This window comes from Impatiens glandulifera, chromosome 4 (genome assembly GCF_907164915.1).
Source record: "Impatiens glandulifera chromosome 4, dImpGla2.1, whole genome shotgun sequence".
In the NCBI taxonomy this organism is placed as follows: Eukaryota; Viridiplantae; Streptophyta; class Magnoliopsida; order Ericales; family Balsaminaceae; genus Impatiens; species Impatiens glandulifera.
The window spans coordinates 2,205,713-2,233,082 of record NC_061865.1 but is presented as its reverse complement, the minus strand read 5'-3'; the positions used below and the strand labels follow the sequence as shown (position 1 = coordinate 2,233,082).

Here is a 27,370-nt window from a genome sequence, read left to right as displayed (position 1 = left end):
AAAGGGACACATGAAACATTGAAAAGACAATCAAAATTCTTGTTCCAAATTATGTGAAAATGTTTGATAAAATAATTAAAAAATGTTTTATTTTAAAAAAAAAATGTTTGAGATTCAATTTCCATTAAAAACATTAATAATTATAAATACATTCAATGCACACTAAAAATTAATACGGGTTATAATAGGACAAAATGCAATAAACATAGTGAAGAGTTCTAAGGTAATAAAAATCATTAAAACATTAATGAGACAATAGAACTTATTAAAAGTAATGATTCTTCAACATTAAATCCAACTAAGTAAATATTAAATCTTGGCAAATTCTAGGGTCTTTTTGCCTTGCAGCTTGTTAGTCACATAGTGGTGACTATATTCTCCATGGTTATACCTCTTATACTTGCAAGGATTATTCTCATTAATAAATTCCTTCATCGGCCCGAGCTCAATATCGTAGCTTGGAGCGTAGAACGTGACTATTGAAAGTCTGTCCATTTCTTTATCCGCTACTGCTCTGTGTTCCACGCTCTTGTATTTCCCGTTTGTTAGAACCTAATAAACGAGGAAAGAATAATTTGTAAGACTATAAAATATAAGGAAATAAATTAAGAAAGTTGATCTATAATTATTACTTCAATTGTGTCACCAATATTGATGACAAGAGCTTCCGGAATAGGTTGGACCGGAACCCATGTGTCGCCGTCTTTGAGTATTTGAAGCCCAACCGGACTACCTTTTCGTTGTTGTAAAACAGTGAGTGCACTACCATCCGAATGTGGGCTCAAACCCATGACCAGTTCGGGTTTAGGGCACGGTGGGTAATAGTTCATTCTCGTCGCTTGTACCGACTCACCAAACATCTCCTCAAATGTGTTCGCGTTTAATCCAAGACTTATGGCTATGAAACTCAACAACTTTTGGCATAGTATCCTCACTTGCTTGGAGTATTCCTCTAAAGTTTCACTATCCAAAAGACAAAAATTGAATATATTGGTTCTCCTTGATCTACAATTTTGGCCTTTTTTTTTTTTTTTTTTTTTTTTATGATTTTCATAACTTAAAATTTTGTAATAATCACAAATGTATTAATGAGAAGAATGTGAGAAACATTAAAATATTTATAAAGAGACTATTAGAAAAATAGTTAAATTAGATTGTGAATCCACTAATAATAAAAAAACAAAAGTTTTATATCAAATTCTTATTAAGAAAGTTCTAATTTAAAGGATCATGCTAGCCATCCCAAAATAAACATTGATAAAAAAAAATATAAAAGATCAGGCTCTTTTTGACCAACTACTTTTCCCCTTAGAGACTAACTCCATTTTCTTTTTTGGTTTTGATGTTAGTTAGAACCGAGAGACCAGAGCGGATCTATGTATGAGTGAACTCGAGCCGTAATTCGGGTAGTCCAAAATATTTTGTTAAGGTAAGACAACAACGACGGAAAATATTGTCGTTATTGATAAATTTTCCGTCGCTAAAGTGAATAGCGACAGTAAATTATGTTTCTTTTGTTCACTTGATATTATTATATTCTATTATTTGATCTAATAGGCTTTTAGTTTTGGTGTAAAAAATTGCAACTTCTATTATTCAAATGTTCATAATTTTGTCATTTTTTTTCTTTCAAAAAATCAAATTTGAGATTAAACTAGGTCAACCGAATCCTAAGTCTAGGTCCGGCACTATACATGTATTCAGCTTTGTTTGTAAGTTAATTATGGTCATAAAATTTTGTTATTAATTTGTATAATTGTGGAATAATGAAAAAATAACCTTTAAAAGTGGGGAATTTGAGTTATTTACCTAAACTTAGCAGGTCGTGTTGGCCACAAATCCGCCTGCCTCATAAAATCTGGTATAACCGCGAGTGCGAACATATTGCACCAATCTAACTTTTGATCATCGGAGAAAACAAAAGCTTGTCCATATCCTTGAATACCACCAGGAGCCATAGAGTATTTTTGTTTTTCCTCCAAAGGAAGGTTAAAGAATTCCATTGTCACATTCTCCATGCTCTCAATCATATTCAGATCAATCCCATGGTTTACCACCTTCAAATAAACACATCACATTTTTTGTGTAAAAAAAACATATATTGGCTTTCCTTAAAAATAAAAATAAATAATTTCCCATATACCTGGAAGAAACCCCATTCTTGACATGAAGATACAAGTTTCGAGATCTCATAATTAAATTCTCCGCCACTACCTTTACAAAGAGTTGATAAATCTACGACAGGGATGTCGTTTGAAAAAGAAAGAAACGTGGTGGGAGTAGGAATGTGATCTCGTATGAATCGTTGAGGAATGGAAGTTGAGTTTGCCTTCCCTAGTTCTTGGACATCAATATGACCATTGTTAATTGTGGGGATGAATGATTCATGAGGAGCCATTAGCTAATAGAGATTGATCAAGAAGTAAAGATTGTTTGTTATTTTGTGTGAATGGAAGTAGAAAAAGAAGATGATTTTATAAGGTACCATTGTCTAGCAGACAAAATATAGTGTTTTTGTTGTCATGATCTCTCTTGTCCTCACTACCATCTAGTGTTGAATTATGAAGCACTAATGAATAAATATATTTACTAAGCATAGTAGAACAAATAATTTTGCATTTGAATAATTCATATTGATACATTACTATTTTTTAACAATAATAGTTACTAAGATGATCGTTATTGTATTGCAGAGAACGATACTTTTCTAGTTGATCGGAACTTAAAATTTGTTCTTCTTTTAAAAAAAATTGAACACTTTGAGTTCAAGATCTTTCTTATTTTGAACCTTATTTTTATATAAGGAAATTTTCTTATTAATTTTCCATGCATAGATTACCAACATTTTCTAAACCCTAACTAAGAGTCCATTTATTCAGTTATTTTTTAGATTTTATCCAAAATTCATATATTATGTTCTATTTTTCTCATCTAATTATTCAGTTCATCAACCAAATTAATACTCAATAATTTATTTTATTTTTATAAATGTTAAATGAAAATTATCCGCATTCAAATAACTAAACTAATTAAAAACTTAAATAACATACATTTTTATCGAACAATATTTTTTTTTATAAATTCAATGAAACCCCACTAATTAACCAAACATCAAACAAGCCCTAATACACAAGTTATGAGATTCAATAAAAGTTTAGATTTTTATTGCTATAAAAGTTGAAGTTGAGATTCTTTATTTAAAAAAATAAAAAAAAGGAGTTTTCAAATGGGCTCTTCAAATAATTGAACTTTGTAGACTAGCTTGCAGTTTGCACACAAAAAAAAGGACAATAAAGTGGACAAGACAATTATTGGTGAAAGTTGATACTTAGAACTTGTTCTTTTATGTTAATAATTATTTAAATAAAAATATATCACAATATAATATATATATATATATATATAAACATATTTTTCATATTTTAGTCTATAAAATTGTAAAATTGAATTTTATATATAATTTAAGATTAAGCTTAAATAACACAAGTGAATCCAGGCCCAACAACTCAACAATTTATTTTTCTTTCATGCTTGCTTTTTTAGATTATTTTATTTTAAAAAATCTCATATCTATTTATCAATAAAAATATTCTTACAATACATAAAATTCAAAATTCAAATAAAAATATATTATAATAATTCAACTAATTAAAAACAAAAATAATTTTTTTTATAATGAAACAATTTTTGTTTTAAAATAATCAATTAAAACCCCTATATCACACAACTTCATTGTAATGGATGACTTCTAAGTTCCATCCAAGTTTAAGCCTAATTATTTAATCTATAATTATGGCTTCATTCCTTAGTGCAGCCTTAGTTATCATCAAAATTGCTCAATCCACCAAAAATTAAATATTATTAAATTAAGACTCTAAATCTTCACAACTTGATATGCATAATTTAATGAGTTGACTACTCCTATATAAGGCTATACATGTATATTCCTTATTTTCTTTTTGGTTTTGTTAAATAAATTTCAATTCATTAAAAAAATAGTTTAAACAAGACGATAAATTAAAGAAAAAGAAAAAGTATAACAACAAACCAGATGACTAAATTTAGGGTTTAAAATAACCCGAGAAAAATGAAAAAATAAATCAAAGATAAATGACATCAAAATAAAAGTTCTTAAGTCACCGTCTATAATCCCTCCAAAGATCGTTCAAAACATTAACGATGTACCTCACTGAGATAGTCGGTTTGCTCATCTAGATCTTCATCAAGGCTGTGATAAAAAACTTATAAAACACTCATTAGACAACCTTATTTTCTTTATAAGATATAGACAATTTAAATTACACAGAATGTAGTCGCTTTTTTGGGTTGGAAAACGAATTGTTTTCCAATTATAGGTTGTTCACTAATATTAACTCATTGTCTAGTAGTAACAAAAGAACATAGTTTATCTAACTTCAGTGAGGACTTCTTTTCTACCTATATCAAAATATTTATCAATTTAGTGTTGTTTATCTTTTCAACTAATGACTACTCTTTAAAATATATTAATATTAGTTAGAAGAAAAATAATAAACTCAACGAAAGATTCAACGAAAGTAAGTCTACGAAACAACGTGGCATGACATGTGGATAGGAGAGAGAAAATTTTTCAAAATGTCCCGAAACGCTTATTTCAAGTCCCGAAACGGCTTCATAATGTCCCGAAACGGTCATTTCGGGTCCCGAAATGAGTAGTTTTGGGACCCAAAATGAGCGTTTTCGAGACGTGGGGATAACCTGGCAGACCACGTCGAATTCGTGGACCTACCTCGTTGAGTTTATCATTCCTCTAGCTAGAAATATGTTAATTAATTATTAAACCTTTTCTAATTGAGATAGATTATTTCCACCGATACAGTTTGATATGGTACCATTTTAAAGATTCTAATTAGTCAATAGAGATCATTAAACAAAAATGATTCTCTTACTAATCATCCATTGAGATTCTAAAAAGTAAGCACTAAAAGTGACTCCTTGTTTAGTGGGTGACTTGGTATATTAATATACCAAATAAGAATATAACACTTGTTACAAAAAAAAAAGCATAATTTTCTTAAATTTAGATAGTAATTAATTAGTCTGTTTAAAGTTCAAACTCAACAGTAACATTGAAAAGTAGTCTCTATAGACTTCAAAATTCAATACTAGCATTGAAAAGAAGGGTCAATTCCCAATTACAATTATAGAGCCGATCATGGCCATTGGGCTGCCCCTTTCCCGAGTTCTACAGAAAATGATATATATTTATAGTACATAAATAATAATTTTCTGTCAAATAATTTAAAAATAAAATAAAAATTACACTACTCATGTTTTGCCTAATCTTGTGAAACTGTACCTAAGTAACTTTTTGTAGAAGTAAGTTCGACAAAATAACAAAAATGATACATTTGAAAAATAAAATTATACATAAACCAAATCTTACTTGATTTTGAAATTTGTAATATCTTATATTAATTAAACTAAATAATAAATCTTCAAGATTTATTTAACCAAATTTCAAATATTAGCCTGAATCCAATTATTAATTAATTTATTAATAATCATTAATCTTTTAATCCTAAAATAAAGAATATAATTAAATTTTATTATATATTGATTTATATATACTTAACAATAAAATTATTCCTTAGTTTTCTTTGATTTATAATATATATTATATATTATTTAATCACATAACAATAAATATCCCAAATGATATTTAATTAACCGTCAATTTAAAACGGTCAATTTTAAACCAGAATTCCTCTTTTAACAAGAAAATCTAAACGAGAATCTAACTATCCATAAATTACCATTCATCGTTCATCGGTTCCTTTTTAACAAAACTTAACGAGAGAGACTAAATATCCATAAATTTAGTAACTTAAGAGATAGAATCTAAATATCCATAAAGAATCTAAATATCCATAAAATCTAGGACAAATCTTTATATCTTTCTACGTGATTTATCAAAATTCAATATATCTATAATTCAAAAACATGCTTTTAAATAATTTATAAATAAATTCATGTATATATATTCTTGAAATATCCATAAATCTAGGAATCTTATATATTAATGATAATTGCTTAACCTTAATCTATCGTCAAGTCAATCTTGATGATATATATAGATTGACGATATATATAACTACTTAAAAATTAACAAGAGTCTAAATATCCATAAATTTAGGAACTTAAAAGGTAAATATCCATAAATCTTTATACTATCTTATTCAAATTAATTGATAACATACTTTTAAATAATTTATAAATAATTCAAGCATAGATATAGAGGAGTGATAGAGTGAGGGAATTTAGTGAGGGAATTTGGTGAGGGAATTTGGTGAGGGAATGACGTGGCATTGTTGTAAAATGTAAAAGTGGGAGGAAAGAGAGAAAAGAGAGAAATTATTTGATTTTTTCAGCGAATAAGATTATGCCACATCATTCCCTCACCAAATTCCCCACCTAATCATTTCTACATAGATATATATAATCCGACTAACATGCTTTGAAATTATTTATAAATTCATAAATGCATATATCATTCCCCGAGAATTTAAATATCCCTAAATCCCTAAATCTAGGGATCTTATCTTAATAATAATAACAATAACTAGTCAAATAGATAATTCAAATATATCTTAAATCTATCTATCGTCAATCTTAAGAATCTTAATGATAGATACATTATATTATTGAATTCTTAATTCAGAATATATATTAAAGGATAAATATATATGTATATATATCTTTTCGATTTAAAATTTCTTCACATAATTAAATTAGGATGGCTCTGATACCAATTGTTAGAATTATCCTAATTAGATCCTAATTTAATATGTGAGAAATTAAAATCTTGAATGTGGCGGAAGCGTACCTTAATTAATCGCATGAATCTTCTATTTCCTTGTAATAGAAAAAGTCTTAAATCTTCTATTTCTTTAGACTTTCTTTATTTGGAATGGATCTTCCATTTGATGAGTAAGTCAATAAATTTCTCTCTCGGTTAATGGGGACGCAAAGGAGAATTGACGTTACTTCAAATGGGGACCATTACCGTTACATATAACCAACAATAAGTTAGTTATTATAGTTTGACAATTTCTAATTTAGCCCCTTCATAAAATTAGAAATGTCACTTAGGTATCCTTACTTTATTTTCATGACAAATACACCAATAAGCCATAAACTTAATTTCACATTAGATCACATTATTTTAGCTTATATTAAATATGACACATGCACAATTATTTATTATACAAGTGACCATAAAAATTCCAACAGTCAATTCGTTTCTAATTTTTTTTTTGTTATAATTTGTGTTTGTATTTTTTTATTCACTAACTTATTTTCTTTTGTAAAATTTTTATTAGTAAATTTTTTATTTAGTTTCATTATTCTTTTATGTAGATGTCATTTTCATTTAAAATAGAAAAATTAAATTCATATATAAACTTGTAAAATTTTAAAAGATAAAATTGGACGAATTTAAAAATTACCAAAACCAAAATAATTATCTCCTTTAAAAATTCATAATTAGAATTGTAAAGTAGATTTTAAAAGTAAAGTTGAAATTTTAAATTGATTTATTAGATCAGTTTATATAATTAACTATGTTTAAAATAAAGACATGAATTATAAAGTGTTTTCATTTTCTTTTGAATTGTGATAATATATTTCAAATAAATCTGTTCATCTTCATCTGAATTTTCTTTTAAATTGTGGTTTTCCATTTCTTCTAGCTTACAGGCTTCTACAATAAGCTTTGTATATCAATCTACTTTTATGAATTGCTTTTTACTAGTAATTGCATATTGTTTCTGTTTTCTACGAAGAAGAAGATGATGATCATGAGATGGTTGAGCATAGTGGTTATGATCTTTGTTTTATATCATTGTCAAGGTACTATATGTATATGTAGACTTTAATCCTGCCAAAATTTCTTGAAAAGCTCCATCGTGTTATATGTTTCAAACGCGGTTAACTTATTATTTCGAAAACAATTCATATTCAACCTTGTAATATATGGCAGTATGTGAGAGTGATTGTACAATAAACGAGACGAAGAATCAGGAGGATGATTATGCTGTATACAATCGATCTCTTGCAGTGACATTAGCACACTATGCTTCTGCAGTAAGATCTGTTTACAAATTTGTGATTCCAATTTGAAAAGGTTTCTAAGTCTCCATTAAACATTTTGCAGGTATATATTTCAGATTTAATGGGACTATTTAATTGGACATGTTCTAGATGCATAAAGACAAATGTATGATTTGTTTATCGGTTCTTTGATTTGGTGCAAACTTTGTTCCTAATACGTCTTTCTGTTCATTTCGAGACAGGGGTTCGTAATGATAGATTTAATCGTTGATGTTGATAACTGCTTGCAGGTTCATTTTCTCTTATTATTTTTTAAAGAATTTGATGCATATTTTAATCTTGAGTAAATGTCTTTCTTATAGGCATTTGTTGGTTTTGCAAAGAGTTTAAATGCTGTTATCATTGCATTCAGAGGAACTCAATTAAAAAGGTTAGTAATAACCTTTTGATTAAATTTAGATTAGTCTCTTATGCTTAATGAATAAAGATGAATATGCATATATCAGCATACAGAATTGGATGACAGATCTAAACTGGTGTCTGTCTGATTTAGATTACCCAGACTCGTCTGAAGCAAAGGTATGTTCTTACCAATTCGTCGATTTCAAAAAATATTTACTTAAAAACATCGATTATCTCTTTTGTTACTTTAGGTGCACCATGGATTTTATTCGGCTTACCATGACACAAGCATGCGCCCTGCAGTTGTAAAAGCTGTCAGAAAAGCGAATTTAATGTATGGAGCAAACATTAATGTTTTCGTCACTGGGCATTCAATGGGAGGAGCAATGGCTTCATTTTGTGCATTAGATCTCAAGGTAACAAAATCATTTATCCTACATTAAAATGTGTCTTTAATTGGACCTTAATTCATTCAAATTTCAATTGACAGATGACAGGTTTAGCTAAAAATATTCAAGTTTGTACATATGGAATGCCTCGAATTGGAAATGCCGAATTCGCAACATTCTATAGTCAACATGTTCCCGACACAATAAGGGTAACAAGCGAACGTGACATTGTGCCTCATTTACCCCCAAATTATCCTACTCATTATAGGAATTATCGTCACTTCCCAAGAGAGGTATGGATTCATAAAGTTGAAAACGATTGTTCAGTTAACATTATCGAGACTGTTTGTGACGAATCTGGTGAAGACCCTTGTTGCAGTAGGTAATTAATTAAATGCTTACTTGAAATTTAATTAACCTTAAAATTAAGAATATGAATAATGGAAATAACACACTTTTGTTTTTGTTTATGCATGTAGATCGTTGATCCGCTACAGTTTATTCAACCACATGTATTATTATGGACTTAGTATGGCAGATCACCATCCTAAAGTATGTCACATTGTGATTGATCCTGGTTTGGATAATTTTACCACAAGTGACAGTTATGGAAATTTCATCTTTTCTCGAACCCCTACCAATATTTAGGTTTATTTGAACTTGGAGGGTGATGGATCTTAACTATCTTAACTATACCATCTTAAAAACAATTACTTATAGAATATTTGGATATAATCTTAATATTTTGAGATGAGTCCATTTGGAAATACTTATACATCTATATATGTTGAAATAGATTTGGTTGATTTGCTTCAATATATAATGATAAAGAAAAAAAAATATTCCTACCAAACTAGTCTTAACAAGATTTCATCTACGCATGGTTAACAAATATGTTATATAAACAATCGTGAAAAGAATTATAGAAAAAGTGCACGTAAGAGCCTTCGACCTAGGATTAAAAGAAAAGTGCAAGCAAGATCCCACGTACAATAATTTCATATAATGGTCGACATTTCAAAGAAAAGTATTAAAAGTATTTAAGGAAATCAATACAACAGTTAAAGTGGAAAAAAGATTTGTGATTAGAATCGTCAAAAAGATGAAACATATACACTCTACATTAGGAGTACTATTATAAAAGTCACATCATCGAAGAAGATTTGATTAAATCTCGATATGAACAATTGACACTAATAGAAGATAAGATGTTAAATGTCTTGTGCAAAATCCAAATATATAAAAATGATAACACATTTAATAAGAAAGTTAAACCGAGAAACCTCATAGAAGGTGATCTCATCCTCAAGAAAACTCGTGAACTTTTGGACCTGAGGGGCAAATTCCGACCTCAGTGGGAAGACCCATGCATGATCAATAAAATCCTCTCTGGAGGAGTGGTCCGTATATCTACAGTTGAAATGCGAAGAATTCCCTAATATAGTTTATTTCAACAAAACCCGGTTTACATTTCTGACAGGTTATTGTCTGAACTATGTCCGACTTGATTCTTCTAAAAAAAGATAGGTAGGTCCAGTCATAAACTTTTCAATTAAACCAATTCGTTCACATAAACGAACAAAAATTCTTATAAACAAAAGGAAAGATAATGAATTGGTCGACTTTCCCATTTTTGAGAAATGAATAAAACCTTAATCTATCCTACAAATTAAAGTTGAAAATTTTAGAAAACATGTAAGAGTAGAGTTGATATCATTATTTTCAAGATAAATTATTATCTAAAAAAATTCATGTTTTCAATAAATTCGAGAGGGAGATATCAATTATAAAATCTTTTTTCGTATTACACGAACTATAAAGAAAAAAAATAGGACAACAGATTAAATATGTAGCCCGCAAAAAACTTAAATATTTAACCAGTCGCAGAACAGGCTCGAACATAGGAACTTAGATTTAGTATCCACCTCTTATTGCCACTAGGCTAAAAGAGGGGATACAAACTATAAAGAAAAGTGACTATCGAAGAGGATTTTAAAAAACAAATAACCAGAGTAAACCAACAGGCAAAGCTAAAATCTGTAAAATGAGAAAATAAGAGAAATTTCAAGCTCAAGCTTCAAAGAAAAAAGAAAAACTAAACTAAAAAAAATGAGAAAAAAAACACAAAAAAGAAGAGAAAAAGTTTCTGTGTTAATTGAGATATTGAAATCAACATTTGTTACTCACTCAGACTTTAATCTTGATTACAACATGCAAAAACATAAATGTACCGATTCTATTAAATATATCCCGATAGACAAAACGATTCGAAATGGTTGAGATATTGAAATCACAATTTGTTGCTCACTCAGATTATGCAAATGTATGATTCTTCTGCCTTTACATAATGGACCAAACCCTAAACGAAGTATAACGCTAACTCAAGGCCGAGCTAGGACAGAGAACCGATCAACACTAGATCAAATCATATACTATTTGTTAATAGTCCACGTGAATAATTTGTCAATATTTACATCTAATCAAACACTATACGTTAATAGTCTACACGATCATTTGTATATGATCGTTCTAAGAACACTATTTATTAATATTTTACGTGAATAATTTATCAATATTCGTGTCAAATCAAATACTATATGTTGATAGTCTATACGATTACTTGTATATGATCATTCTAAGAACGTTATTTATTAATAGCCCACGTGAATAATTTGTCAATATTTAAATCAATCAAACACTATAGGTTATCATTTGTTATCATTCTGTCTTATTTTGAGATATTCAAATATAATCTCTAGACTCTAATCTAATAATGTCTTATTTAACTTATTAAGATTTCTATTACTAATAATTTTTTCATTTAATCAACTGTATCATTTTTTTATGACTTATTATTTTTTATTCAAATATATTTATCAGTGATGTTAATTTATAATATGTTATTCATTTCACTTTTTCCCTTAGTTTTGAAATGTGTCTTTGCATTCAGGATCGTAAACAGGATCGTAAAGAGAATTATGACACATTCATACAAATAAAATTGTAGTCTACAAAGTTAACCAAGAATAATACTAATTATAAACACTAAAATTTTACCTACCAAATTTATAAATTTTAAAATAATTATTTTGAATAAATAAATTCAAGATAATTAAAATTATAGTCAAAACATAATTAAAATAATTAATTAAAATAATTATTATAATAATTAAACCCCAATTAATTAAAATAATAGCCAAGAAAAAAATTAATTTGAGATAAGTGTTGTATTTATTTTATCTCAAATTAATTTCAAGGGTAAAAAAAATTAAAATAAAAAAATAATGATAAATGTTATCGATTTTATCATAAATAAATTATTTATAAGAACCCAAAAAAATACCAAAAAAAATAAAATAAATATTATGTCTATTTAAAATATTTTGTATATTATGTAGGTTGAAAATAAAGACAAGAGGATGAAAAAAAATTAATTTCAAACAAACCCTAAGTCTGAAAAAGAGGTGTGATTTGTTGCAGCCAAAATCGGAAGAATTTAGTGCAACAGACCCTACAATTATTAGATGAGCGTTGAAATATCATCCAATGACCAGTAGTCAACCGCGTCTCGTTGCAACAGAAGAAACACACGTTTGTGAAGCAGCGGAACAAGTTTAGCCCAAATGTTGACGAAACGCCCGAGCGTTCACATTTCCGCTCGAAACAATGTTGTTTCTACTTTAGTTTGTCTTCTTCTTCATGACGAACATCAATGATCATCAGCCAAAACTTTTGATTTTTCAAAATTGGAACTCGATTGATACTCAATCAAAACAGCTGATTCGAAAGCTGAAATGATCACCCTAACATGGTGATCATTTCACTAACAATCATAGACTTCATCATCGTCTGGACAATAAAGTTGGATGAAGAATAGAAAAAAGTCATTAATGATTGATATTTAATTCACTTGATTGATCAATCGACCTAAGAAGACTATAAATAACCCCTCTAGGCAAACCGAATGCAAGGATCAGAATCACAATCCCTCACCTCAATCCATTTCAAATGAAATCCGCCAGTAAAAATTTCAAACTTTTTTGAAAATTTTGAAACTTTGTATAAGGTTGTAAAATTCGATTCTAGATAATCACAAAGTTGTTAAGATAGTTTAGGAGTGTTATCCAACTCACTGTAAACTACAAATCATGTTGTAATAAAATTATGGATTCAAATTGAAATTTTTACATTTTAATTCGACCAGTTTTATATACTGATTGATAATTCAATTTCTTGATTGGAAATGATCCTAAGATCATTTACAAGCTTTCTGTCGAAACTAATTTGAATCATCCAAATTAAAAATATCCAAATTTGATTTTGAAATTTTTTCAAAATCGGGTTCCTGTAACTCAAGAATAGTGACCCCAAAACCTTGCCCACATTTATAAGGATATTAAGAGTATGTCCAGACCAATCCCAAGCATCTCGGTCATGTTTGATCAAAAACTATTTTTTTTTATAAAAATAAAATTTCAGTTCTTGAATTGGTTAAGATAATAGTCAATGTTCATGTTTTGGTTTCATTCGATACTATAAAGTATAATGAAGCATTGTAGGCCCTGTGGTAAGCCCGACAAGCCCTCGGGCTAGGGAAGCCCACTCCCTAGGGCAACCCACTACTTAAAAATATTAAGGTATTTAATTAAGTTTATTGTAATTTTAAACAAAAAAATGGTGTAACATAATAGTTTAAAATAAAAACTTTTTACTGTTATGGGTTCAAATCTCACAAAAAAAAATCAACTTTTTTATCAATTTTTTAAAATAAACATAGGGTAACAAAAATATATCGACTTTTTTTCTAACGGGGCTGGGGAAACCCAAAACTCAAGGCCGGCTCTGTAAGGAAGCTATTGACATGTTCCTTACACTCTATTAAACCCATAAAATCAAAAACACGTTTTTACTTAAGAAACTGTTTGATCAAATGGAACGTCACCCCGATCGAATGATACATCGGGATGATGTAATAAATGATCATCGGGACTAGACGAAGCTCCCCATTCCTTTGGATCGAAGGATTAAGGCCCTGTTTAAAAACATCAAACTTATAGTTTGATGTTATTGGCATCCGACCGAGGGTTCAACCTAGGTTTGATTTCTGACTGAGAAAATCGAACCCTCCCTACACCTTGACCGAGAGCTCCTCACATCCGACCAAGGATTTCTAGCCCCAATCGAGAGATCCTTACACCTCGACCGATAACTTTCCACATCCGACCAAGGATTTCTAGCCCTGACTGAGAGCTCCCCGCACTTCAATCGAGAGCTTCCCGTATCCAACCATGTATTTCTAGCCCCAATCGAGGACTCCCCACACCTCGATCGAAAGTTTGTCGCACCTGACCAAGGGGTCTTAGCCTCGACCGAGGATCCCTGCACTTCGACTGAGAGTTTTGCGTCCATGGCCGATAGATTTTAGCCTATGACCGAGGGATCGACACCCTCAACCAAGAGGACCGGTCCTATGGTCCGTTTGGTTAGGATTTTAAAATTATTTCTTTTAATTTAGTAGTCCAAAACCATTTTCTAAAAATATAAAAAAAATTATAAAACAAATTTAACGGGTACGAATGATACAGTGCGAAATCCTTTTCTCGAGTATCACCAAACACCGAACTTAAAATAATCTCTGATCAAATATACGTTTACAGACGTATAAAATATTTTATTAATTTTTAAATTGAAAATTAATTAGCGACTCTTTCATAAAAAATAAAATAAATTGTACATATTTCTTTAATCAAATTATAACTTAATTATTTTAAATTTAAAAGATTATTTCAATTTAATTATAAAAATTAATTATTGTAATAATTAATTTAAAAAATGTCAAGACATATTTTTTTTAATCTTTTAAAATAATGTCTTATTAAAAATATTTTTAACAAATAATTGGTATTAAAATTTTTCTAATTTCAATCATCATAATTTTAATAAAGTTAGACTATATAAATTAAATATATAAATATAATATCTACTGTATTAAAAAAATATTCTTGATAGAAAAGTACATTAAATTATTTACAATATATATTTATTAATTAATTAAATATTATATTTTCTTGGAAAATTAGTCCTTAAAAGTGGGTCTTATGAAAAAATAAATTATTTTCAGTCTTGGGCATGAGAGACAGGTGACACTCACCGACAATAAGAAAGTATCGTTTTTATTAAAATAAAAAGAAAGTATATATGATTCCCATTAAAATTGGAGATGTTTAATTTTATAGGTGGATATTGTTTCAATAAAAAAAATATACAAATTTTATTTGTATTTTTTTATTTTAATAAAATTAAAATTCTAAATTAATAAAAATAAAGTCCTAATAATTTTAGTTGTATATTATGTTTTATTATATGTTTGAGGTGAATATTAATCCATGAACAAATAGTTGATAGAATTGTAAAGTCTAAACTAAACTAGGGACTTCAATTATTTTCTACTTACTTGCCCTAGGATAAAACTGGACTGGGCCCATAAAAAATTCATAAATTTAACCTAATTACATTTCGCATAGCCGCCGCCGTCTTCCCATTTCTGAAATCTATAAAAAAAAAACAAAAAACCAGTTATCATAGATGATACAGATCAAGATTGCATAGACTGACTCTGATTAGAAGATGAAAGGTGAAAATTTCGTCTTTGAAAAGGGTTTTGGTTATGGAGATGAAATCTATTTTTGTTGCAAGAGAGTGATCAATGTCAATGATGGTTTATATACAACTGCCTCTTCAACCAAAGCATGCATCGGTCATGTGAACAAGTATAGGTAATGTCCATTAATCTAAACCTTCCGATTGATATGAAAGAATGGTGGGTTTATCTGTGTTTTATGAATTGTTCTTTGTGCAGAGCAATTTTTAAGGGATCTTATATTGCTGCTTTGGAGAAGGATGACGATCTTTTCAATGGCATGTTTAAGAGTGAGTTAGATTTCTTTTGATTGATTTTCAATCATAATTACATGTTACTGATTAATAATATTTCATCTATAGGCTCTTCGTCATCTTCAAATTGAGAATTTAGAAGTTTCAAAAGGATTGAAAGCTCATTAGAAGAAGATATAAGGCAAATGAAACTTTTGTTCTTCCATAATACAAAAGACATTAACACCCAAGCCAGGTTATTTCTCTTCTTACTTTTGCCTACACTTGTGAATTTCTTCTTACTGTTCTATATTCTAACTAGTCTATGCACATAATTTCAGGTTATTTCTCATAGAAGAAGGCAAGGGCATATAGCATATGAAGATCAAGGGAAGATAGGGTGGATGATTATGAAATAATCTAGAAGATGATCTAGGTTTAAGCATAGACTTATTGAAATTGTAAATTAATCATATTGTTGTTTTGATAATGATTGTACATAAATTTTAGCTGTTTGAATTATATGTTGGTTTCAGTTTTATTTATGGATTAGTTTCAAGTTTTTGGGTTGAGAGAACATGTCAAATTTCTTGTTGTGTAGTTTTGACACTTTATTTATAATTCAATATGATTTATACAAGTTTACAAAGGTACGCAAACTATAGTTTGGAAAACCTTTCAAAAGAGTAATTACAGGACTCTTAGGTCAACAAATTGAGGTTTACGAATTAATCTCATTTCCCCATGTGATAGACTCTCTTCCCCGTGATCTCTACTCTCTTATGTTTTTTTTATAATTAAAATAATAATTTTTTAGTTTATTTATTTAAAGAAATTATTTTAATTATTTAAAATAAAATATAATTAATAAAATAAAATTTTAATAATAATTGAATGACTAATAATAATATAATTATTTTTATATAATTAATTTTAAATATTATATATTAATAATAAAATTATAATAAATTAATTAAAATATAAAAACTTTAAAATAAATTAAAAATATTAAAAAAGTTAAATATGAAATATTTTAATAAAAAATATTAAAATATAACTATTTACCTAATAAAATATATTAATAATTGAATGATCATTTATTAATATATAGTAATTAAAAAAAATGAATCATTTAATTATTTTTTTTATAATTATTTTTTATAAATATTTAAATATATATATATATATATATATATAATTAGTATGATAAGATATTAAATATTTATATTTTATTAAATTATTACATATTTCAATATTTTATATATTTTAAATCATTAGGATATAAAAATAATAATATTTTATATTTCAATTAAATAAAATATAATAAAAAAATAAAATGAAAATATTCAAAACTTTATTAATGGAATTGAGAAGGATTAATATTCCTAACCAAACACTACACTTTTATTCATCACACTCTTTTTCATTCTATCCATCTATTAATCTCATTTTTATTCTCTTATATATATATATAATCTAAAATTTTGTGAATATAATAATAATAATAATAATAATAATAATAAGAGGGGCAATGAACATAACTATGTAAAAAAAATTGTTCTTAACATGTCAATTTTATTAAAATAATAAACACAACTATTGCATGACAATCCAATAAATAAACCAAAATTTTACACAAACTCATGTTTTGTGTAGTCATGTGAAATAGTACCTCACATAACTTGTTTTTAGAAGTAAGTTTGACAAAATAACAAAAATGATACACTTGAAAATAAATGGTAGATAACTTTTCACATATTTCTTATAAATAAACTTCAATACTTAACGTATGAAATATCAAAATTAAACATTTTTACTATTTATTTTTTATAAAAAGGGTCAAAAGTTACAAATGATTATTGAAATTTTTTTATTTTTCTTACAAGTTTTAAACTCACTAAAATGTCATAATATATTTTCTAAAACTTTTAACCTTTAACCAAAAAAAATATATTATAAATTTATATTATTAAACTTATAAACACAGTTGCATAACAAGCTTATAATAATTTTAACAATAGATTTATCGTGAATATATAAAACTAGATCTACATAACTTCTTAAACAAATAAGTTAAAACATGTCTAAGTGGTTAGCAAGCTAATAATATTTGAATAAGTTGAATTAAATAAAACCTTTATTTAAATTTTTTGGGTATGTCATAAATTGGATGAAAGTGTTATTGAGGATAAAGATTTGAACTCATGTAGTCTTCATGTATTTGTATTTTTTTTAATATTATAACAAATGGCTAATTTTGTATTGTCGAGAAGTTGACTAGTCAAATTTTCAAGAATCGTAGTCGTTCAATGAGTACCATTTATGAAAGCTGGTAGAGTCTATCGGGGAGTTAATCGTTTTTCTCGAATACCTATAAATAGGGATGACAATTATAAATCGCCCTTCAGTTTTCGACCTGAATTGCCCCGTTAGGGACGTTTTTTCTCAAGTTTGACCGACAATTGTGATGGGGTGGGGATGATATTTTTGTCCCCTCCCCCGATCTCACCCCGAACGATATAAACACAAGTAAATATATAACATCACGAATATAATTATTTATTCATCATATTTATAAAATTTTAAGTATATTTCTTTATAATAATATAAATATTTTACCATATATATAATATTAAGAAATAAAAGTTTTTTTTGTTTTTTTTAACGGTGCCCCATGGGGATTCCCCAAAACCGAACGAGACGAGATTGTTGTAAAAATAAATCCACGAAGTAAAATAGGGTGGAGATGGTAAACGCATTCCCCACTTCGAACCCGCTCAATTGTCATCCCTACCTACGAGTTCATTTTTTTATGTCATTATTTGTCGTTATAATTAAACGATTTTTATCATTTTTAATATACAAGGTCATTCTCAAAAAATATTTTTATCAGTTGGAAAAATCACAAATTGTTAACCTATAAATAACTATTTGAAAATAAAAACAACTTTTTTTTTAAAAAAAACATTGGGTTCTAACTTTGCCTATGGAGTACGACTAATCTCCGCAGGTTAAACACATAATCCGTAAACACACTTAAGTAGGCGCAAAACTTGTCACTTGACGTGCTTGAACACATGAGCTTAATGAGACCGGAGATATTCATCTATCTTGTTACCACTAAGCTATAGGATTACATAATTAAATTTTATTATTTTATATATACAATTTAAAAATATATTATGTCATCATAACAACTACTAAGTTAGCAATCATCTCTCTTCTTTTCTTTTTAATTTGTTTGTTTATAATATTATTTAGTTATTGTTATGAGAGAAGCAAAAGAGAATGACGAAGACATCTCATAGCATAATTGTTTAGACAAATTAATGATGTTGTTAGATGAATAATTTAGGCTCTTGAGTCTTCATTATACCTAATTATCTTAAGCCTTGTTTGGAATTGATAGAATTGGATTGATTATCCTTCAAATCTATATTTAATAAAAATAAAATAAATGATATTAATTTGATATAAATTTAAAATTTATTGAAATGTGTAGTTCTGTATATTATAGTTAGTTATCCATATATTGGTTTTTAAATTAAATTTGATTAATATTTTAAAAATCACTTATCTCACAAGAATTCAAAAAACAAACAAAGCCTAATAGCTTAGGTAAATTATGAAAGTACACAAGTTTTATTTCCTACAAATTAATAAGAACGTCTATTACACGTTAATTTAAACTATCATTGCTCTTTTTATTTATCTCAACTTTTAAAACTTAATTGAAGAAAATACAGCCTACCTTGTCTCTTACTTGTTCAACTATTTTTTTTTTTTTAAAATTATTAATTATAAACGGTTTCCTTTTTTCTTTTTGATTGTGATAGTATATTTCAAATAATTGTTTTTAATAAAAATGTTCAGTGTCATCATCATCATCATCTGAAGGCCTATTCTATAATTCAAACTGTTTTTCATTTCATCTAATTTGCAGGCTTTCTGCAAGAAGCTATCAATCTACTTTTATCTATGAATTCTTTTTTACTAGTGATTGCATATTCTTTTTGTTTGCTATGAAGAAGATGATGATTATGAGGTGGTTGAGAATTGCACTTATGATCTTCGTTTTATCTGATTGTCAAGGTACTCGAGACTCTAATCCTGTCAAATATTGTACATTTCAAACGTTGTTAACATATTATTTTTGAACCAATAGCAATATGTGAGACGGGTTGTACAAGACACGAGATGAAGAATCAGGATCATCATTCTGCTGTTTACAATCGATCTCTTGCAGTGACATTAGCACACTATGCCTCTGCAGTAAGATCTGTTTACAAATTTGTGATTCCAATCTGAAAGTTTCTAAATCTTCATTCAACATTTTGCAGGTTTATCTGTCAGATTTAATGGGACTATTTACTTGGACATGTTCTAGATGCAAAGAGACAAAGGTATGATTTGTTTGTCAGTTCTTTGATTTGGTGCAAATTTTGTTCCTAATCCGTCTTTCTGTTCATTTCGAGACAGGGGTTCGAAATGATAGAGCTAATCGTTGATGTTAAACATTGCTTGCAGGTTGGTTCCCTTTCTCTCTTTTTCAGGACTCTAGTGCATCTTTTAATCTTGAGTAAATGTCTTTCTTGTAGGCATTTGTTGGTTTTGCAAAGAGTTTAAATGCAGTTATCATTGCATTCAGAGGAACTCAATTAAGAAGGTTGGTAATAACCTTTTGTTTAAATTTGGATTAGTCTCTTATGCTTAATGAATAAAGATGAATATGCATATATCAGCATACAGAATTGGATCACAGATCTAGACTGGTGTCTGTCTGATATAAATTACCAAGACACGCCTGAAGCAAAGGTATGTTCTTACCAATTTGTCGATTTTTTGAAATATCTACTTTAGAAACACCTTTCGCTGTTGTTACTTCAGGTGCACCGTGGATTTTATTCAGCTTACCATGACACAACCATACGCCCTGCTGTTGTAAATGCAGTCAGGAAAGCTAATGAACTGTATGGAGAAAACATTAATGTTTTCGTCACTGGGCATTCAATGGGAGGAGCAATGGCTTCATTTTGTGCACTGGATCTCGAGGTAACAAAATCATTTATCCTGCATTAAAATGGGTCTTTAGTAGATTGACCCTTCATGCAAAAAACAGTTTTGTATTATTTCAATTGACAGATGACAGGTAAAGCTAAGAATATTAAAGTTTATACATATGGAATGCCTCGAATTGGAAATGGCGAATTCGCAACATTCTACACCCAACATGTTCCCGACACAATAAGGGTAACAAGCGAACGTGACATTGTGCCTCATTTACCTCCAAATTTCCCTTATTTAGATTATCAAGTGACATATCGTCACTTCCCAAGAGAGGTATGGATTCGTACAGTTGTAAACGGTTGTTTAGTTAACATTATCGAGGTTGTTTGTAACGGATCTGGTGAAGACCCTTGTTGCAGTAGGTAATTAAGTGCTTACTTAATTAACTAACCTTAAAATTAAGAATCTGAATCATGGAAATGACACACTTTTGTTTTTGTTTATGGATGTAGATCGTTGGACTTCTACAGTATATTCGACCACATGTACTATTATGGACTTAATATGGCAGATCACTCTCCTAACATATGTTACATCGTGATTGATCCTCGTTTGGATAATTTTACAACAAGTGACGATAATGGAAATTTCATCTTTTCTAGAACCCCTTCCAATTTGGATTATTTGAAATTGGAGGGAGGAGGATCTTAACTACCTTAACTATATAATCTTACAAAACAATTACTTATATAACATTTGGATATACTTATATATATGTTTGAAATAATTATATAATTTGTTGATTTGCTTCTATATATAATAAAAAAACATTATATTTCATAAACTGACTTTAAAAAAACAATCTGGATCTATCTCAGAACTAGTCTTAGCTAAATTCCTGGATAATATCTATTGCGACAATTGGAAACCTATAATAAAAACATTGCATAACATAATATAATATAATTTTTTGGTAATATCTATTAGATTAAACTTATAAGAAAACTAATATAATATAATATTGTGATAATATCTTATCTAATTAAAATTACAAGAAAATTAATAATATAATATTGATATTAACATAATTTATTATATTTGGACTCCAAGGTGATCACTAGGTCTTCATTTGACTCTCATGAAAAATCTGAATCTTGATTTGGATTTTGGTCTGAACAGAATTGTAGTTGATCCTCCTAACTTTCCAAAGCAATTGGATTCACTTCGTTTTGATTAATAGTTAAGCCCTAAGGGAATTTTTTGAAAAAAAATCTATGAAGGTTGTTTTTTCAATAATTTTTGAGTTTTTTCTAAGACAAAATGAAGAACACGTTCTTCATGTCTTCTTCCCATCTTCAAGGCTGCCCAAATTCCGACGAAGATTCCGGCGAGTAGCTTGACGAAGGAAATGATGACATTGGAGCCTGCCAGAATTCGAAATTTTCCCGCCAACTTTTTTTAAAATTCCTTTTGGCCTCTAAACCGTTTTCTGAAAAATATAAAAACTATAATATACTAAAAAAATTGACTGTATTCTGAGTTGGTCGTGGTAAAGTGTGTTCAAATTTTGAGTATTTTAAAAAGTTGCGTTTGAACTGAAAATTATGCTTGGGATCGATCTTTTCCTAAAAATGTAAAAATAAAATAATATTATAATTAAATTTCATGTTTTTTTTGAGCTAGTCATTATGAAAGTGGCATCTGAATTAATTTGTGAATTCATTATTTAGTCTAATTTTTTTTTTTTATAATCAAGTATGAATATCATGTTAGACTAGATATATGTGTTTTTCCCACCTCCTCTAACATTTCACTCATGGCTTCACTCCTCACTTACCCCCAAAATTACTTATTTATCCATACCACATTTATATATATTACTTTATTTATTTTATTTAATTATTAAGTTTTTCTTATCATTAAATATAATTAATTAATTAATTTTTAATATATTTATTTTATTTTATTTATTTAATTGAAAATATAAAATATTATTATATTTATATTATAATTGTTTAAAATATATAAAATATTGAAGTGTGTCTAATTTAATAAAATATAAATATTTAATATTTTATTATATTAATTTTAGAATACTTATAAAAAAATAATTGAATAATTCAATTTTTTTATTTATAAATAAAATTATCTATTATTTAGTCTTTAAAATATTATATATTAATAATTAATCAAATTAAATATAATGTTTTACTTAATAAGATTTAACGTAAAACAAACAATGAATTCATATTTTTTTAAAATAAAAAAGAATTTTAACCGAAATAAAAAAATAAAAATAAATATTTGAAAACGATATAAAAAATATTAAATAAAAAAATATTAGAAATAATTAATTAAATTTAATGAATAAAAAATATAATAAAATTAAATAAGTAAAGTTAATTTAAAAAGTAAAGTAAATAATATAATAAATGTAAATTTATAAAAGTGGTAGGAATAAATATGTAATTTTGGAGGTGACTAAAGAGTGAGACCGAAGGGTGGATGTTAGCGATAGAGAGAAGCAATTTGCTTATTCTAATTATTTGGGTTTAAAAATGGGTTGTCTACAAATATTTAATATTTTAAAATTATTATTAAATGTTATATTTGTTTTGATATTTTGATAATTTATAAATATAATTATATGGAATATTTTATTTTAAGTTAAAACTATTTTTTTGGTTTTAGGTGCACCGCGGGTAATTGAGTAATTCTGTCCCCGATTGGGGTGAAGATGGTTTATATTTCGCGGGATAACTCTGTCCCCGATCGAAGTGGAGATGGTTTATATTTAAAATTTATGTCAGGAATTGGGGTAGGGTTAGAGGCGGGATGCCTAGATTTTAGGCGGGATAGTAATTCGACTCTAAACTGCCTCATTGTCATCCTTATGCACATGGAACTTCCTTTTATCATGAAGAACATTTGTAGATTAACACAAAGTCGTCATTATTCCTGTAATAGGGTCATTGGATCGTTGACGGCAAACCAAACTCATCGTCGGAAATATGAATTTCGAGACTTTTGATCCCAAATCAAATTTAGAACTTATAGAAAACTTTATTAGACTTGTTAGAACTCAACATATTTAAAAAACTTAAACTAGATAGTTTTAGTAATTTTTTGGTTTAATCAAACTTTCATCAAATCGCTTGGAGATAATTTCAAAATATTACATATAGCATTTAGAAGCTGGGAACATTTTTTGGGTGCGATTTTTAAAGCTCAAGAACAACCATTAGATTTTTTTTAGCATTTTTTTATTTAAGTAGAATGAATTGAAAAAGACAAATAAATCGTGAATATCTGAAAACTATAAATATCCGGAAGCACTATTAATTACAGATATCGATTTGAATGGAAAAAAATGACGATATCAAGGGTCATGTTGAATTTTTTGACCCAATTTTTTATTATTATTTTGTACATGTATTTATTCATTTTTATTTTTATTAAACATTTGTATTAATTGTAATTATTTATATGGTTGAATGTGTATTTTCTATAAATATAAATAAATAAATATTTTGTTTAATATTAAAGTGTTGTTTATTTTTATAAATTAAGTTAATTTTAATTATAAATTTAAATTTATAAATAAATAAAATATTATATGTAAATAAATAGTTATTTATTTAGTAAAATAATGAAAGATTGTTTACTATAACATTAATTACTCTATTTTGTTAGGATAGGTTAAGTCGTATCATAAAAATAAAAGAAAATAAAAGTAAATAGTTAAGCCGTATCTTATATAAGAAAAAGATAAAGTCTTAAAACTTAATATAAGAGAAACAAAACAGTAATAAATTAAAAAGTAAGGGAGGATAACTAGGTTTTATAGCATCAAATAATTAATACATTCGCAAAAATAGATTATAAAAAAATCTTATTGATTATGTCTTGCAATAGAGTACCAATAAATCTAAAAGAGAGTAATTAAGTGCAAACAAGCACAATTTGTCACCCCCAACTTCTTATTCTTCTTTCTCTTTAGAAAATAACTTTTATTATTATTATTATTATTTTAAAACGGATAATATCATTTTGTTAAAAATTCAAAAGTGAGAGGTTAAGAATCATAACTAGACAAATTTTATATATGATTAGAGTATAATAATGAACGGACCCTAAAATATAACATTCACACAAACATAAAAAAAATGCTACAAACTAAAATATTACAATCAATAGCAGCTCATAATTATCTCAATGAGGGTGTTTATTTTCATATAAGCCTACTGTGTCCAGTGGCCTTTTTGCCCGATCACATTGTGATGGAAAAAAATTGAATTAAAGAAGATGATGAAACTTGCTTATTCTCATTGTTATAATTTTATTTTATTTTATTTTTAAAACATAATAGTAAATTTTATTACATGTAAAAATTATGATTTATCCGAATATATACATAGTTTTATCTAAATGTATATACTTAGTTTTATATGAAAACATAATTAGTTTTATTTCACTTTTTGAACTTGGGTCAACGAGACTTTTGTATGATATTTTTATAATAAAGAAATTGATAAAAAAAAATTAAATTTTTATAACAAAAATGATTAAAATATTACTTTATATTTAAAATTTAACAGAAATAAATAAAGGTATTTAATATTTTAATTGATAAATAAAATAATTTAATGATTAAAGTGATATTTATGTGATATAAATATCTTTATAAATCTAAAATCAAACAAGCTATTAAAATTATTGATGAACTTATTTTATATTTATAAAAAACAATTAATTCTCATGATCTAATTCAATTCAAAATTATATATAAAAAAATAACTGCTAAAATAAAACCATTTTAGTAGGGTAAGTTGAAGTTGAACAAATGAACAAATAAAATTATGTCGAAAAAATCTCTACATAAGCAATCGAATGTAAATATAAATTATTCTTAGTGAATAATGTCATAAATAATCATACAAAATTAAGGATAACCAAATAAATACGAAAATATGAGAAAGTTATAAATATTAAAAAAATACATATAAAATATAGTTTTTTAATTTAAATATCAAATCTAATACATCTTTGTCTATCTAAAATTTAAAAAATAACTATCAAATTCCGAAAATATAGTCATTTTGAATAGTTTAATTAAAAGTCTAATTTATAAATAATTAGAATGGAAGTGGTGCAAAGTATATCAAATTGTTACGTCATCATATGTTTAGCGAGGACAACTATGGCATTCAACTTGTTTTGCAGTACTTTCCACTCATCTAAGAAATATTTCTTTTATTTTATATATTTCATTACATTAAAAAAAAAATAGAAATAGAAAACAATACAAAAACGAAAAAAATAATTTAATGAGTGTTGTCTATCTTGTTATTTTATTTTTAATATTTATATTGTTCTAATTTTATATGTTAATTTTAAAATAATTCTTAACTTAAAATATATTTTCCATTTATGCTTTTATATTTAAATCAATACAAAAGGGAAAGTCCATATTGTGAAGCGTCCAATTATTTTAATTTGAGGAGTTATAAATAGTGTTAATTTTTTGTATTATAATATATTTTGAAATTTAAAATTTTGAATAATTAATTATTAGTTATTAAGAAGATTTAAAATCTAAATAAAGTTAAGGAAATATAATAATGATTTATTTTCTTTTTTTATTTAAAAAAAAATAAATTCAATCCATAATATCAAATAATAAGATTTTATATATAAAAAATTATAATTATTTTTTTTGCTTTGTTTTCTCAGAAAATATTCTTTACTCCAATGAGATGACCCATCAGGGTGTTCTTCCTCATCGACAACTGCAATCACGTTCGTTGGAGATGAATCGATATTGATGAGGTTGTTTGTTCGCATGTTTGAAAGTAGTGATAGGATCGGTATCACCAATATAGACGGGGTCTGACTATTGATGATAACTTCTAATAAACGACTTGATAGAAATCCTGTTAAGGATTAATATCTCTTTCTATTTTTCACAAACCTTTGCAAACACTTGAAACAAATTCAAGGACAAACACGTTTGCTTGGGTTTGAAGCTTAAGAACCAAATATGAAGAAAATGGCAAAAGGAAAGAACACATCAGTTTGTTTATGGATGTTCGGAGTAAAACCCTCCTACGTCACCTCTTCTTCCAACCACCAGAAGGATTCACTAAGCTAATAATCAAATTACAGAGTGCAAGAATTAACTCATTGTTAAACAGAACAGATTCTGTTTAACTTACAAGATGAAGAAAATCACTCAGCTAATACAATTCTTTTGATTCTAACTCTCTCTTGAATACACACAGTAAAGAAGAAAGAAAGTTCTTAGATTGCTTTGTCGCTTGATAGAATCGCAGAGATTGTTCACTTATTCAACAGTTTTCGTAGCTATTTTCTTGTAGTTCTTCCATTGTCCTTGACGATCGATATAAATGAAATAAGGACTAACAATCGAATCTTCTAGGAATAACACGTGGCGAGCTTCCATTGGAACGCCTCCATAGCTCCCGGCAGACTCTGAGCGTAGGGAACGTGGCCGTACCAATCAGGGAGTGCACTGAATATTCTTCAAGGACTGTACCTGCAAAACACAAGTAGTGGGAAGAATATTCACTTACGTGGCATTGCTTCAT

The 27,370-nt window shown here is 27.4% G+C and overlaps 3 protein-coding genes across 4 annotated transcripts; 2 read left to right on the top strand and 1 right to left on the bottom strand.

Moving 5' to 3' along the window:
- Positions 1-216: 216 nt before the first annotated feature.
- Positions 217-2,417, bottom strand: LOC124936462 (protein SRG1-like). The gene is made up of 4 exons (XM_047476962.1): positions 2,144-2,417; positions 1,810-2,057; positions 633-963; positions 217-552 (listed from the first exon to the last, which is right to left on the bottom strand). The coding sequence occupies exons 1-4, from the start codon at positions 2,396-2,398 to the stop codon at positions 310-312; spliced, it is 1,077 nt and encodes a 358-aa protein (XP_047332918.1). The 5' UTR covers positions 2,399-2,417; the 3' UTR covers positions 217-309.
- A 5,596-nt stretch (positions 2,418-8,013) lies between these two features.
- Positions 8,014-9,530, top strand: LOC124933781 (lipase-like). The gene is made up of 8 exons (XM_047474224.1): positions 8,014-8,124; positions 8,195-8,257; positions 8,334-8,381; positions 8,454-8,521; positions 8,598-8,670; positions 8,745-8,909; positions 8,984-9,264; positions 9,362-9,530. Exons 1-8 carry the CDS (start codon positions 8,014-8,016, stop codon positions 9,528-9,530), a joined length of 978 nt encoding a protein of 325 aa, XP_047330180.1.
- On the top strand, positions 8,054-21,577 carry LOC124935989 (lipase-like). 2 transcript variants are annotated; one of them, XM_047476440.1, is made up of 8 exons: positions 8,054-8,124; positions 20,096-20,158; positions 20,235-20,282; positions 20,354-20,421; positions 20,498-20,570; positions 20,643-20,807; positions 20,898-21,184; positions 21,275-21,577. In XM_047476440.1, exons 2-8 carry the CDS (start codon positions 20,114-20,116, stop codon positions 21,471-21,473), a joined length of 885 nt encoding a protein of 294 aa, XP_047332396.1. In that variant the 5' UTR covers positions 8,054-8,124; positions 20,096-20,113; the 3' UTR covers positions 21,474-21,577. The 2 variants fall into 2 exon arrangements, with proteins under 2 accessions (XP_047332396.1, XP_047332395.1); XM_047476439.1 differs by lacking the exon at positions 8,054-8,124 and adding an exon at positions 19,925-20,027.
- The last annotated feature ends 5,793 nt before the right edge of the window (positions 21,578-27,370 follow it).